This window comes from Mustela putorius, unplaced genomic scaffold (assembly GCF_011764305.1).
Source record: "Mustela putorius furo isolate JIRA1106 unplaced genomic scaffold, ASM1176430v1.1 tig00000228_pilon_pilon_pilon, whole genome shotgun sequence".
Lineage (NCBI taxonomy): Eukaryota > Metazoa > Chordata > Mammalia > Carnivora > Mustelidae > Mustela > Mustela putorius.
The window spans coordinates 4,648,772-4,664,854 of NW_025421322.1; the positions used below are offsets into that span (position 1 = coordinate 4,648,772).

Sequence of the window (16,083 nt, forward strand, 5' to 3'; positions counted from 1 at the left end):
CTAACCCACTCCCTAAATACACTTGGGGTTCTTAGGGAAATTCTCAGAGATCTTCAAGGCTTTCTGAGCAACTATTTTTATCAGAGCCCCTTTTCCCTTATAAAGACCTGGATGTCCATAATCATGGATGTCCACCTGGTTGTTGATAATAACAATATGGAGTCATTACTGGCATTGGGGGTGGGACCCTAATATAAAACAGAATTTCACGGCAAGACTGTATTCCATCACAAGAGAACTTTCTTGATAAGGCTAACCCATTTCAAGAAAGCACATAAATCTGTAGGAAAATAGAATGCAAAGAACTCCTAAATAAAATGTTTTCCTGGTGGGAAGCAATTGGAGAGGCCTTTTTTTGAGTTCTAGTTCATGAACATCTTTATTCAATTGCATTTTTCCTGTGTGTGTTTGTGTTTTTTTAAAATAATCGGATGATGTTTCCTTATGGAATTGGAATGCTGACCTACATGTACCTAAGGTTGCGTATTATTCTCTAGTCAAGTGAAATGAAGCCCTTCATTTTTAAGTTTTTGTTATTTATAGGGGAGCCACAGTTTGGGTTAGATTTTTTTTTTCTCCCCTTCCATGAATATAAATTCCATTGTGAATCAAAGAAAACATTGAGAACTATAATAAAATGTATGTTGCCATTCCAAAAACAAAAACACAACTCATAAAGGGATTTGGTTGCCTAAGTAGACCTATTATATAATATAAAAAATTACTCTGAATTGAGGTAAAACTATCAAAGTTAAGAAAAATACTTTATAATTGAGGCATTGTTTTTCCAGGAGGCTTTTCAAATTGGAATATACTGGGCAAATACAAACACTGTGCACAAGTCAGTAGCAATTAAACTGGTCCATAACCTGACATCTCCAAAGTGGAAAGACGGAGGTAATGGTGAAGTTGTGTCATTGGACGAAGAAGGATTTGTTGATGCTGAAATAAGACTTGGTGCTTTCCCAGGACATCAGAAGGTAGGATCAAAGTCTTCATGGCTCGGGGGGAAGAGCATGCCATCCCCTCAACCGGTTTAATATGAGGCTGTCCTTTTCTTTTTAATCCCTTCTCGGTGTCACATGCTCTAGACCATTTATAACAGTAAAACACGCGATTTCTTAGACCTCTCTGTTTCACAGGTTTTTTTTTCCCCCTTTACCAGTGATAAAAGCCATGTCACATAATTTATCCAATAACCGCTCTGTTTCAGAACACTCAGCAGTCACTTGATGGATCGTATGTGGGGGGAAAATGAACTTATTCCAAAATATCCACAAATGGTACTTGGCCTCCTTTCCTTGGAGCAGGAAGTAGAGTTGCTAACATTCTGAGCACGGAGGGAAAGGACAAACCTCCTATAGCAAAGATTATGTTCCTGGAAAAAGGGTACGCTGAGCAACAGCTATGCTGATCTTCCCGTAGAACCAAAGGTTATGAGGGAGTTCTGTTCCTGAACAGAGAACTGGTACCCATGACTATATGAATACAGAAAACCTACTTCCTCGGTAATTGAGCTAAATACTGATGGTGTGTGATTTTCAGCCTCCATCTTTTCGAAAGTCTATGAAAAGCAATTAATTTGAGTAATACGGTCACAAATGATATTAACCTGTGTGTTCGGCAGCACAATATCATAGTGTCTCATGAGGTTTCATGCTGCACTTCCTACCTTCTTCATTATCTCAGCCCTCCCCAGTCAGACGAAGGGCTACTTCATCAGAGTAGCGCGATTCAGAATGACCTTACTCCGGGGAGAAGTTCAATTTTGACGGGCGTCTTTGAAGAGCTTCTTGAAAAGAGTTAGTGTCATTTGGTGACTTTTTAAAAATAAATTTCTCCGATACAAAGAAGTTGTTTCTCTTCAGTATTCAAGGCTGGTATCCATTTCCTCAGAGTTGTCTGGGCAACACATGTTTATGCGCTGCCGGCCAGAAGACTGTAACATGGGTGTAAATGGCAAAGAACTGTAAGCGTGAATCACCCAAAGCTGAAGACTTGTAAGTTGAGATCGACCATCAAAACCTAGGAAAAATGTCACAATACACCATCCAACACCCAGTACCTCCTGCACCTCAGAGAGTGGCCACAGCCAAGTGCTACATGAATGTGAACAAATGAACGGACTGCTGGAAAATACATTATTATATGTATTGATGTCTCCTTATTCTTTCCTAGTGATTCTCAAACTTTTTAGGGCTGGGACCCCTTTATTCTCTCCAACATCATTGCAGACCTCCAAAACACTTTTATTTATGTGGGTTTTAGCCACTGGTATCCATCAAACTAGAAATGAATACAAAAACTTTAGAATGCAAGAATACGCAAGCATACATTCTGCTGGCCGTGACAGTGATGACATCATAGGTCATAAAACCCCTGGAAAACTCCATGGTACACTCATTAGAGAATTAGAGTAGAAAAGACAAGAGCATCTAGGTATTATTATGAAAACAGTTTTGACCTTTGGACCCCCTAAAAGGATCTCAAAGACTCCCCGTCTCACTCACATACACACACACACACACACACACACACACACGAGTCCCAGGCCACTCTTTGAGAACTGCTGTCCTGACATTACCACTTACTAAGTGGAGATCGTCAGGCAACGGATATCTTCTCTGACCACCTGTCAGTACTGCGGTGAAGGAATGACAGGGTACATGGGGGGTAAGAGAAATACCACAGAGTCAGACTGCATGGTTTCCAATCCCAGCTAAACCGTCTCTGTCTTTATGACCGTGAGCAAGTTACTTAACCTCTTTAAGCCTCATTGCTGTCTTCTATAAAATGGGGATCATAGTAGCTGCCCTAAGTGGGTTTTGTAAGGATTCTGTGAGTTAACACACATCAAAAAGCAGCTCACAAGAAAGCAGCATATGAGGGCCAAGCATTGATTTTTTTAATCATCATCACTGTTCCAAGTCCTCAGAACACCCAGTGGTCCCCACTAGGCCTTTGGCGAGGGAGCTGCTGTGATAAGCATGAAGAAGGGGAGAGGAATGCTTAACTGAATTCTTTATGTTGAAAAGATGTGTGACATCTGTTAAGTAAAAGTGTTTATAGATAAATATTTTGTGAGGAAATTGGTTATAAAACTTGAAAACAATTCTCCATCATTGTACCGTAGCAGCAGAAAGAACTGGTTCACTGGGATCCCCTGTTGTAATAGTGGCCCCTTTTAAGGGCGGGGACATTTTTGAGACTGAAAGGGGACACCAATAAATACTCTGGAGCAAAAGGTAAAATTGGTACTGTCCAGAGCAAACCAATAGATAAAATGACCTTTTAAAAATAAGAAAGTTTGATATGCCTTATATTTTTTTGCCTTATTGTATTTTATGAAAATTATTCTTTCCTCAATTGTTTTACAGCTATGTCAGTTCTGCATCTCCTCCATGGTACAGCAGGGCATACAAATTATTCAGATTGAAGACAAAACCATAATAGTCAATAATATGCCATATCAGATATTCTACAAGCCGCAGTTCTCTGTCTCCAAACCCCAGTCTGGAAAGGAGGTAAGCCTTTCAGAATATGATCGATTTGTCGCCTTCAGTTTTGATATATCAGCAATAAGTAAGATGAATTTTTTAGCCTAGAGAAAACTGTGACTGAATATAGGTAAAAAGAAATTTACTTGTTATTGAATTAAAGCACAGTTGTCCTGGTCAGCACTTCCAAGGTAATTCATGAGCAGAAATCCTATGAAAGCAGCAGATCCTGACACGCAGCCGGATCAGTGCCGCCTGCACCCCATCTGCTCGGGGCTGGGGCACACACTTCCAGCACGCTCGCTAACCCAGAGCCCCCCCAGCAGGGCCAGGGCCTGAGGACTGGCTCCTGGGGCTCATGGAAAAGACCATCTGCCTCCCAGGCTGCAGGGCTGAGAGGAGCCATGTGGTCAGAGGCTCGGCCCCGCAGAGCCGGGATCTAGGAGCCCAGAGTTCTCTGCCCACGAGGAGAGTAACTGTGAAAATGTCCCTGCTCATTTATGTGGACATCTCGCTGGCAGGATATGCAGGAAATGAATCCAAGAAGGGTTTTTTTGATTCACTTCTTTATACAATTAAAATGAACACTTATGTTTTGGGAGAGTAAGGAGATCTTTTAAAAGGACTTGAACACGTAATATGCTAAGTGGTCTGCTATTGTTTTATGCTATTGAAACGATCACATAGGAACATATTTCTTTCTTTACCTCTGTCTGCGTTTATTTTTATCCCTTTCAGCTCCTAAAAATTACATTAGAACAATAAAATAGGATGGAAGTCTTATACTTCTAAGCTCACAGTGCATTATGGTATTGCCAAAAATGTCAGAATAATAGAATTTCATCTTGGTTCACCGAAGTACTGATAGAATAACTGGGTGACCAGAAGTCCCCAGCTGGGGGGTACAAGTCAACAATGTTCACATTTTAGGTGAGGATTTGGCAAGAGAATCAGCATATGTGCAGATAATTCTCCTGCTTCTTCCCACCCTAGTGCTTTCTGAGACATTGGGTCAGGGATTTCCATGCTGACATTTCTTCATCTGAAAATAGGCATAATTTCACATTCCTTGCAGGGTTTTGGTGGCAATTAAATGAGATAATATGAGTAAACAGGTGAGGCACTCAGGAAATGGTGGTACCCAGCAGCAGCCACACCACGAGCATCACAATGAACTTACCTCAGCTTCCTGAAGACAAAGGGAAGGCCCAGGTTCTTCTGGGCAGGTGGGGAGTGTCCCCTCTGTCAACCCTACCCTGCATCAGGCACGTGTGGGAACTTCTTTAAAGACATGGTAATCCCTGGCCTCTCAGGAACACCATGTGGGATAGTGGTAAAACCACCAAATAGGAAGCAGGAAGCCCGGCTCTGGCTGGGCTTTGCCACTCACCATCTCTGTGTTGTTGGACAAGTCATCAGTTCTCTGGAAAGCAGCTTCCTCAGATGTGAAAGGGGGGTTTTAAATAAAGTATCTCTAAAGGTCCTTTTTAAGTCTGAAACCCCAAGACTCTCTACCTGTGCCAGAAACCCTGTGGAACTTCAACTGAGGGTTGGGGTCAGAGTTTCTTCCTCCCTCAGGATAAGCCTTACACAAAAATTACCTTCTAAGCTCCCAGCTCATCAGCTCTCTTCTGCCCAAGGCCTCTCAGGGCTCACCCTTTCTGTTTGGCCAATCCCTATCCAAGAGGACTCCCTCTCTAGCACATGGCATGTCTCCCCTTACGACATCTGGATTTTTGCAGTACCTGGGGTATATTGAGAACTTTGCATCACCTTCTAAATCGCCCCGGCCTTATCATGTTTCATTATGTCCAGAAAAGCAGACCCTGCTCCCACTGCTTGTAATGGTCTCATTAGGGCTTTCTCTTGGGCCTGGGATTCTAACATACCCGAGTACCCTACTTGGCTACCTCCTGAGAATCCACAGTTATGGTTTTTTAGAAGCTGTGCCTTCAAAAGCTTAACTTCTCTCCATTGTTGTAGCCGCTGTGCTATCTCAGCATTGTCTTTTTCTCTTTTTTCCAGTATTTTCATGTTCCAGACAGTGCTACTTTTAGCATTTGCCCAGGCGGAGAGCAGTCTGCTGTGACATCCAGCTCCCTTCCTTGCTGGGACTTAATGCCTGATGTCAGCCAGTCACCACTGGACACATCCCTGCTTCAGAAACAGATCTTGCTGGCCTTTTCTCCTGCGGCAGGTGCCGCTGGCTCCCCGGGCTGGAGCCTGCCGGCCATAGTTAGACAAGAGTTTCCCAGACAGAGCGTAGCAGTGCCCCTCAGAAACCGTGGGGACAATGGCTTCTGCACCAGGTACCTCTGTGTGAATGCCCTTCTTTGTTTGTCAGTGCGGCTCTTCGTCCAGGTGCTGGGAGGGACAGAGGAACGGCTGCAGGGCTCCCCAGATGTAAAACTAGGTTTTACTTTTATTTTTCATGACTTCTAGATATTGTAGGCAATTGGGCAAATGCTTTGATCACATGTGGATTGGCCCAGTATCCTACCGGTGAAGATTTTTCCTCTACTGCTGACACAGCTTATCCTTGGGGGGGGGGGGAATGATAGTGTTTGTCCCATAGATTGGTGGCAACACAACACAAGGAAAAGATCACCTTCCAAGAGGACTTCTTAGCCTCTGTCAAGGGTTAAAATATGAGGGAGGCAAGTTGGAAAACCTTTCTCCTTTGCCATATTTTACATCGACTTCAAAATGGAATTTTTCTTTAAAAGCCATTAAGAGAGATAACTTAGATAAACACAAGTCACAGAAGACTCTGTTCTGTGGTTGTTCCTGCACGCAAGTTGCTCCAATTACCGATTACCAATTATGCAAATAACAACCACAGAATCTAGCTGGAGACATGTAATGGTTTGTGCATACTGGACTTTTAGTCTGTGGTTGTCTTGCATGCAGTACGTTCCTTCTGTAGCTGTCAGGAATAACTTATTTATGGTATATGTAAAAAGGACAAAAGAACACATACTGTGATCTTACCAGAGGTGCCTTCTTCCCATGATTGGGAATTTACAGACTTTGAGACTTTAGTTCCCTAACTTTTTGATGTCTACAGAGATTTCTAATAGTCATAGTTTAAAAGATAATTTCCTAACTCATGTCATCCATAATAGTGAGGCCCTGCTCCCTACACACACCCCTTCGTCATTCACAGCATTCAGAAATATCCCTGATTTTATAAACACTTTTCATCCCCTGATCCCCTGATCCCCTGATCCTGGAGAGGAGTGGTTATATTTATATTCTGGCTGGAGAAGCTAAGTGTGGTGAGTTTAAGGAAGCATTTTTTAAAGCGATGTGAACTTATGTCGAGAAAACAAAATTTATTTTTAAAACAGAAAGGCAAAATCTTAAATAAAATTGCATTTGGGATTGATGTTTAAAATTCTAAGAATTGGAAGACATGATTTTATTAATATAATTTAATCTTATCTATGAATACCAAACTAGATATTCGATTGAAAATACCATATGTTAGTCCTGGCTCCCAGCTTTCTTGGCTAGCAAGAAGAAATTCTCTGAGGTTGGCTTGCCCCAGCTCTTTCAAAATTAGGCTGGGAAAAAAACTTTGGTATGCATCCAAGGCCTGTACTCTGCAAGTGAATTCACTTCCTACAGCCCCATCTCCTCCTGTCTCTGTCCTCCCCTCACTCCGACCCTGCACATTTGATGGTATTTTTTTTTAAAGATTTTATTTATTTATTTGATAGACAGAGATCACAAGAGAGTCAGGCAGAGAGAGAGAGGAAGGTAAGCAGGCTCCCTGCTAAGCAGAGAGCCCGATGAGGGGCTCAATCCGAGGACCCTGGAATTATGACCTGAGCTGAAGGCAGAGGCTTTAACCCACTGAGCCACCCAGGTGCCCCTGATGGTGTTCTTAATATGATTTCGCCAAATGCTAATGGACAGTTCACTTTAGCATTTCAGACAAATATGATCTTTGGGGAGGACTCACACTGGTGAATAGGATAAATGGCAAATGAGAAATTCTTCAGTACACTGTCCATCCCTCTCCATCCGTGTAAACTGAGGGCCACCTTTGGCAAATATCCAATTCCTTTCATTAATTTGATCAGTCCATGCAATTTAAACTGCAGAGAGGATTTTTTTTTTCCTGTTTTGATATGAAATGTTGTTTGGTCATCTGTGGTGTAAACTGGAAAATTTCAGTGTCTCCATTGCCTATGCCCACACAGCAGTTTTTCCAAAGCCAATTAAGACAGTTTTGCTCTTGGTAGTCAAAGTGGAAATCACGTAAAGTTCGACAATGTTGTGCAAATTGACAGCAGGCATCATGAGCCTACCTACTTTTAGAATATAAAAAGACCAAGGACCCAGATTCTCTGGCACTCCTTCTAAAAGCACGTCAGCTCCTCTCTTGCCAAGACTTACCAGGCACTGTTGAGGAGGACGGGACTGTGCATGAAGAGCTTAAGGCACATTTGCCCAGAGAAAAGCAGAGCAGAAAGCAGGGTTATTAGTGGAAGGTTAGCTGTAATTCTAAGTGGTAGAAGTTATGTTTTTTCCCTTTTAAATATTTTTTTACGTCTTTGAATATTTTATGATAATCATGTGCTAACATTGCCATGAAAAAAAAAATCGGTAAAGCTATAATTAGCGTATGATGGTTAGTGGGTGAGAGGATGGGCTCCTTTCTCTGGAAGCATTTCCTCTGGTGGATAAAAGAGAAGAAGATGTGGGGTGGTGAGTGTTACAAATCTGAATAAACACGTACCAGGAGAGTAAGCATTCATCTTTTTCTAAACCACTTCTGTCATTTGATTTGATTTCATTCTAGGGCAGTAGTACTGACATATCAAGAACACTGTGGAGTGACTTACTTAACCCTCTCTGAAGACCCTAGTCCTCGAATAATTTTCCACAACAGATGTCCAGTAACAATCCTTATAAAGGAAAATATCAAAGGTATATTTTGTCGCATTGAATTTAAATAATATTAAGCCTGTATTCTTTCTGGAGGTTTTTATTTATTTATTTTTTTCCAGAGGTTTTTAATTCAGTAGCTACCCGTGATCCTGTGAAGAATGTTTAAATAAAAGTATCATTCGTCCCTCTTCCAGAAGTTTCTCCTGCTGCATTATGTTTAATATCTCTTCTCTATGTCTTCAAGGCCTAAGTCTTCATGTGCCTTTTTTTTTTTTAATTTCAGATATTCCTAAGTTTGAGGTTTATTGCAGAAGAATTCCTTCTGAGTGCTCAATTCATCATGAACTATATCATCAGATTTCCAGTTATCCAGACTGCAAGACCAAAGACTTACTTCCCAGCCTCTTCCTGAGAGTGGAATCTCTAGAGGACATAACAAGCGAGTGGAGTGATGCCATTGACATCAACAACCAGGGGACACAGGTCAGTGAGCCACGCATCTTCCTGCCATGGCCCAAACACAGATTCCCTTTTCTAAGGCTTCTATGCTTGTCTGGTTTTTTTATTTTTGTTTTTGGGGTTTTTGTTTGTTTGTTTGTTCATTTGTTTTTAAAGATTTTATTTATTTATTTATTTATTTGACAGAGAGATAGAGAGAGAGCCCAAGTAAGCACAGTGGCAGGCAGAGGGAGAGAGAAAAGGAGGCTCCCCGCTGAGCAGAGAGCCCAATGCAGGGCTGGATCCCAGGACCCTGGGATCATGACCTGAGCCGAAGGCAGCAGCTTAACCAACTGAGCCACCCATGCCCCCGTGCTTGCCTGTTTTTAAACAGACTTTTCCAAATGCTGCACTTCTTGTCCCTGTGTGAGGACGCAGGTGTATCCATTTTTCCATCCTCATTAGGTTATAAATTCTCAGATACAAGTCTGGGTTTCCCAAATGTACTTACAACTGTTAACCAGCAAGGAGCACTTCGTAAAGGCAAGCCCCTCTTGGGTCTAATCCAAGGTCAAGAATGAAATAAAATTGTTAGACTTCTCTACATAGAGGGTGGTCCTACTGTCCAGATTTTAGGAAAATCATAATGGCAACCCTAGATACATCCCCTCTTTAGAAAATTTCAAAACTTAATTTAAAAATAGGCATATTTTTGCTAAAAGTACATAACAGTCTGCAAATATAAGTACAGTTTAAAAACCTGGAACAGATAAATGTCCCAATTTGTCTGTCTTGCTCTCCATGTTGGTGGTGGTTTATTTTTGTTGAAAATGGCGTATGAACCTAGCATTTCATGTCTCCTATACTTAAAATTTGCCATCTTTCGGTGTATAACAAAAAAGTCACTATTATATAGCAATCACCTCTCTCTGGTCCATCCTCTAGTCCATCCTCCCTCCACTCAGCCCCCGGGGACCACAGCTATCCTTGGCGCTCTGAGCTTGTCAGGTTCAAGGCACCACCTGTGAGCGGAACCACACCACACAGGTCCTGCCACCACGGCCTGCCATGCCGGCTCATTTCCCTCAGCGTAGTTAGTGTCTTCGGTGTCAGTCCGTGTCATGGCGTGTGATGCTGCTTTCTTCCATTTTAGGGCTGAGTGATCTGTGCTGTACTTGGTTACAGATCTTCCACACCTATTCATTCATTAGTAGGTCCCATTCACGGTAATGGTTACAAGACATCTATTAAAGTTACAAATATATTTACTGTAATAATGATTATCATTTAATAATCGTTTACTGCACACCAGGCATCATGCTGAGCTCTTGTCATTCATTCCTCTCTAAGTCTACGTAGCCATAAGAGACAGGTCAATGGTCCCCATGTTACACGAGTGAAAACTGAGACCTCCAGAAGTAACACAGCCCAATTCCCTGGCGTTACTAGAAAAATGACTGGGATTTGATCCAGACGTGCCTGATTCCAAAGCACTGTTCCATACCACTATGCTATGAATCCTACTTCCCCACCTGGGATTCCTGAACACCCCTTTTCCCCAGCTGGCACATTGTTTCTCATCTCCTGACAGACTCTCTGTCTTCCCCCTACTGTGAAGTCTCCTCCCCACTACAGGCCCCCCATTTGTTCATATAACACTTGTAACATTGAATTGCTTTTTTTTTTTTTTAAGAATTTATGTATTTGAGAGAGAGAGCAAGAGCAAGCCTGAGCCAGAGGTGAGGGGGTTAGAGGAGCAGAGGGAGAAGCAGACTCCCCGCTGAGCAGGGAGTCCGATGCGGGGCTCAGTCCCAGGACCGCAACTGACTGAGCCACCCAGGCACCTCTCTAGATATTTCTTTAAGTGATTTCCCACCAAGTTAGATTTCCTGGCAGTCAGATACCTGCCTAATTCCTCCTCGGCCTGTGGGAGAGTGCCTGTCGGCATGGTAAGAGTAAATATCAAATCCGTAAATGAAGGACTGAATGAAAGACTGACTGACTGAATGAATGAATGAGAAGATGAGACTAGGCTAGAGAGGTGGTGTGAAGGAGGGCATGAGAGCCCCGGGTCTAGCCTTGGGAAAGGCCAGCGTGTCAGTGCAGAGCAGCAAAAGAGACGGAGAGGAAGAGGCAAAGTGGCAGGAGGACCACCAGGCAGGGGAGACAGAGAGCCCCCGAGGAGCAAAGTTGACAGGCTGGAAGGTGGCGGAAGGAGGGAAGCAAGGTAGCGATTGGAAATGACAAGTTCAGAGTGAGCGGAAGGGAGGGAGGGGAGGCACATGTGAGAACTGTGTTTTCCAGGAGTGGGGCCATGCAGCGGAGGAGGCCGGTCTCTGTGCTGCAGGGGTGGAGGCGGTCAAGGAGAAGTGGAGAGGTCAGTGAAGAGTGCCCGGGAGACAAGTCCAGGGCCCCAGGAGTGAGGTTGCGCTGGAACAGGAGGACCTCATCCTCTTCTCTGCCTGCAGGAAAGAGGTGGGCAGAGGTTAGGGAGAGCTGCTTCGAGGGAGGGACCGGGACATTGAGGGAACTGATGCACTGAGGACTGAAGTTTGAAGCACGGAGTAAATCACCTGCTGAGGAGAGAGGGAGAGGGCTGGGGGCTCTGGGGAGTGAGTTAGCAGTGGGATCAGGTGGAGGATGCAGCCAGGGACAGGTGCAGGACAAGCCGAGCCACCAGGGGCCACATTCACCTTGGAGACCTGCCTTTGTAGTGGTCCCCACCCTAGAGGGGTATGGTTTCTGTCCTCAGCACTCATGGGCTGCACACTGAGAACCTGCTAGATCTGCGCAGACCCCGAGATGCTCCTGGTCTCATTAACTTACAAAATAAAGATTGCAAACTTCCCAAGGGCTCCTGAACTCCTCTGCGTCAGTTTGAAAATTTTTCAAACCTTGCTTGCTTCTCTGTGTCTAGGGAATTCTTGACAACAGGCCTTCTGCCTGCCAAACCTTATTTGAGGGATTCCCATTCACTCTAAATTTCCTCAAACCTTTGTAGTCACAGATACTTCAAAGCTAGGAGGAGGTATTCTTTCCAACACCCTTATCATCCCTGGTCTGAGGACCCAGCAAAGGCTCATGTTCCCATTAATCTTTGAAGAGCTGTGTGCCATATGTCCAGCAGACCACAGTTTGCTTCCTACTCCAGAGGAAGATGTGTTTCAGAGCCTCACCGACATCTCAGGAATACACCAGCGTGTATAAATCACTGGGGAGTAAAGGGAGTTGTGTCCTCTGATGAAAGGAAGCAGCCCTTCTGTAGAAGTGAGTTCATTTTCCAAGAGCCTTTCCTCAGCCCTGGGTCTGAGGCCTATGATGCAAATTTCAAAGCTTACCTTAAAAAGCAGGATAGGGGCGCCTGGGTGGCTCAGTTGGTTAAGCAGCTGCTTTCGGCTCAGGTCATGATCCCAGCATCCTGGGATCGAGTCCCACATTGGGCTCCTTGCTCCGCAGGGAGCCTGCTTCTCGCTCTGCCTCTGCCTGCCACTCTGACTTCCTGTACTCTCTCTATCTCTCTGACAAATAAATTTTTAAAAATATTTAAAAGAAAAAAAAATGGCAGGATAAAAACACCGTAAAATCACCAGTTTGCTCAAGGAAGACAACTCCTTTAGCTTTTGCCAGTGATCGCCCCTTGCCTCAGCTCTGGAAATAAGACAGTGTCATGTCCTATACTTTTGAGATGGAATATGACAGGGTCAGGCGGAAAGTAAGTTTATAATAACATAAAGAGGTGTTCTTTAGATCAGGAATTCCTGGGAAGATCTGATGGTGTGTAGGCCATAAAATTCTGACCATTGTTCATGTGGGTTTTCCTGGGCTGTGTTACTAGCTGACATGTGGCTAGAAGACATTCCCTAGTTACTCACCAGAGGTCCCAAAGCAGCAGCGGGTGCTCTTAGCCTTAACTTTTTATCAGGTGTGAGCCTGACTCTGGGGGAAACATCTCTAGATTCTGAATAAATAAGAAGACATTTTAAAAAATGAGCTTATGTGGACCATTTTAAGTCACAGTTTTGATCCCATCAGGGAGACACATTGGGGAGACAAATAATAAGCAAGTGCTCCCAAGGCTATCGTGTTGGGAACTCTGGGGGCAACTGTGAAGGGAAGGTCAGTGGTCCTGCTAGGGTGTCCAGCAGATGAGCTTGGGAGGCTAAGAAGAACCTCTCCAGTAAGGGAACCTCTCCAGTAAGGGATCCTCTCCAGTAAGGGATCCTCTCCAGTAAGGGATCCCGTACTTCAGATTGAACAGGCATGAAGTAGACAAGAAAGTGGGAGATTTTTTCTGGGCGAAGAAAGCAACGTGTTTGAAGCTTCTGTGCTCAGACAGAGAGCCTGGTCCCTTCAGGGATCTAAATGCCAAGGTGGCCAGAGTGCCAGATGAAGGAAAAGGGGCCGGGACAGGGACCAGTGAGGCAGTTCAAGGCCAAACCCGGCCAGATTCAGTATCTGCAGCCAAGGATTTAGGTTTTTATCTTAAGAGCCATGGGAAGTCTTTGACTTGTTTATGAAAAGCAATTTCTGAGCCATTGAAGCAGCAAAGAAAAATGAGCCCGTAAAAACCCCAGAAGGTTTGCAGGTGAGTTTTCTTCTAAAAAGATCCAGTAAATTCTCACTATCTTTGATGCTTAGCAGAAGTGTTCGGTGGAGTCAGCATCACCAGGGTTTTCTTTTCCATGTGTGTGGAAGAGGCGGAGTAACGGTCCTTCATGTTTCTGTAGCTCTCTGCCATTTACAAAGTACTTGCGCATCCACAGTCTCTATTCTTCCGTTCATTTATTTGGCAAGTTTAATGGAGGAACTATCCAGGGCCAAACCTTTTGCCCTGAACAAGGCTTTACTCCTGCTCCAAGGAACTGAGCAGAAGTAAGTAAATCCAGTCAAGTGGTATAAGTCCCAAGACAGAGCGTTTGATCACGGCAAAAATTCTAGGATCATTAGGGCAATAATTTGTGTGTTTCTTTTCCTGATGAGAAGATTGAGACTTAAAGAGTAATCATCTAGGTGGCTTATAACTAAGCAGGATCAGACTGGAACCGGGATGTGCCCACATGTGACCCAGTCTTGTTTTTCCTGTACCAAGTGGAGGTCACAGTCTGTCCTTTGGAGTCCAGCCCTGGCTACAGGAATTGCTACCTGAAGGTTCATGAAAGCACAGGTTAGAAGAGGTTTTCTACTTTCCCCTCTATCCAGGGCAAGAGTCCCTCCCGTGCCATCTCCCCTCAGTCTTCTGGCTCAGTTTCATTCCAGCAGTGACTATAGGAAAGTTTCTGCCCATGTCGAACTGAAAATCCTCCCTCCGTGGCATCCACTCCTTCATCCTTGTTTTACCCTCTGGGGCATCACAGATTGTTTACTTCCCTCTAATATAGCAACACTACAATTATTTGAAGGCCGCCTCAACATCTTCTCTAAGTGTTCCCTTATCCAGGCCAAACATTGCTGGTTCCTTGAATCATTCCTTCAGTAAATGTGATTTCCAGACCCATCACCACAGTTACCCTTGTCTGAATACACTAGTGTGTTATGTTCCCTTTTAAAAATCTGGCAGCCAGAATTATACATACTATTCCAAATGTGGTCTAACCAGCTATTACCTCCCTGTGCTTCCATTAATAAAGTGGAAGATTGAGTTAGCTTTTTATTAACAAGTTCAGACTGTTTGTTATTATTGAACTTGTGGTCAACCACATCCCCCAGGTCTTTATCATATGACTCGCTGTACAGTTGACTTTTTGAACCCAGTGACAGGACTTTGCATTTATCCCCAATAAATTAAATCTTGTTGCTATTGGCCTCGTCCAGCTTGTTGAAATCACTTTAAAAAAAATTTGTGATGCTGTCATCCAACATATTAAGTATCGTTGGTAGCTTTATGTCATCTATAGATGTGGTGAGCATGCATTCTACGTGTTCGTCCGAGTCATTAATAAGTATGTCGAACAGGACAAGTCCAAGGTCTGCAGGCTGTGGTAAATCACTAGGTACCTCCCGAATGCATGGGTTCAGTTAGCCACTAACACCTCAAAATGCACAGTCATCTGGCCACATCTCTTAAATAAGAAAATGCACCTGAAAACGTTTTTTAAGCCATACTGTTTAAGGTGTTGCTTATCTTGCTTTCAAGGTTATCATGACACTTTGCTAAATGCCTTGATGAGCCAGGACTCAAGTAATGTAATCAGTCCACTTGGTGCAGATCAGACAGAGGGAATAACCCTGAGAACTACCGCTTGAAGAGCATGTGGTCATTTTCCAACATACCCTTAGCCTCTGTCCGGGAACCTTTACATAGAAGAAGACTTAATCAGCCCAAGGGAGTATCTGATTTCTAAAACATGCAGTAAAGCTATTTTGGCTTTTTGTTTACTTCCCTCGCCTTCCCCTACATCCCATATCAAGGATAGAACAGACATCAGCTAGTTGGTACCCACTTCTGCATATCTGCCAAGTGCTGTGGTCTAGAGTCTTCTATGTGTCTACAGTTTGTTCCAGCTGAGACACACCTGCTCTTAAAGATACTTGGGAGTAGGGATTCCCCTAGATATTTTTCAGCTGTATACAGAGGGAAGACTTATACTCTGAACATCGCTATTTTGTTTTCGCCCTTATCCATCATTTTCTCATTTTAGAAACTGATCATTTTAAAAATTCATCTACCTTTTTTCCTCTTGGAGATCAACTCTCACTGCTTTAGCTACCAGCTATCATCCAGTCACTCAGATCCATCTCGGGCCCCTGCATCTCTCCTAAGCTTCAAGTCTTGTTCTTCGCCAACCACCAGACATCTCCACCTGAAACTCACAAGCACCTCAAACCCAGCATGTCTGAAACCAAAGTGACCATTTTCCACTTCTAAGAGAAGCCAGCTTCTCTTAGAGTCGCTCCTTCCCACTATAGAAACCTTAAATAAGATTTTTGTAAATTTGTATTGAATTCCTGCTTTACGTCAAGCATTCTACAAATATGATCTTTAGTCCCTGCCACATTCCTTAAAGGCAGATACTACCTGAAGCCCAGGGAGGTCACCTTTCACAAAGCAAGTGGCCTGGGATCCAAACTCTAGCTGTCAGTCTTCTGAGCCTATATTTTTCCTGCTGTACCCCAATACCTTCCTTTCCCTCTTCCTCCTGCCCCCACACATCCCCTAAACCACCAGGTTCTGGCAGAAAGTCCTCAGAAGTTTCTCTGGATCTGCCCCTTCTCTCTGTGACCATGGTCTACTTCAGGCCTTTTATCCGTC

The 16,083-nt window shown here is 43.7% G+C and overlaps 1 protein-coding gene across 5 annotated transcripts in view; it reads left to right on the forward strand.

The window, feature by feature from the left end:
- The window catches only part of VPS13B (vacuolar protein sorting 13 homolog B), a 762,523-nt gene that overhangs the window by 712,830 nt on the left and 33,610 nt on the right, over positions 1-16,083 (forward strand). For all 5 annotated transcript variants that reach the window (XM_045077980.1, XM_004768902.3, XM_004768901.3 and 2 more), the window contains exons 50-54: positions 792-980; positions 3,378-3,524; positions 5,523-5,806; positions 8,308-8,435; positions 8,680-8,879. In XM_045077980.1, the coding sequence (XP_044933915.1) occupies positions 792-980; positions 3,378-3,524; positions 5,523-5,806; positions 8,308-8,435; positions 8,680-8,879 (948 nt within the window). The remainder of the gene's footprint in view (positions 1-791; positions 981-3,377; positions 3,525-5,522; positions 5,807-8,307; positions 8,436-8,679; positions 8,880-16,083) is intronic.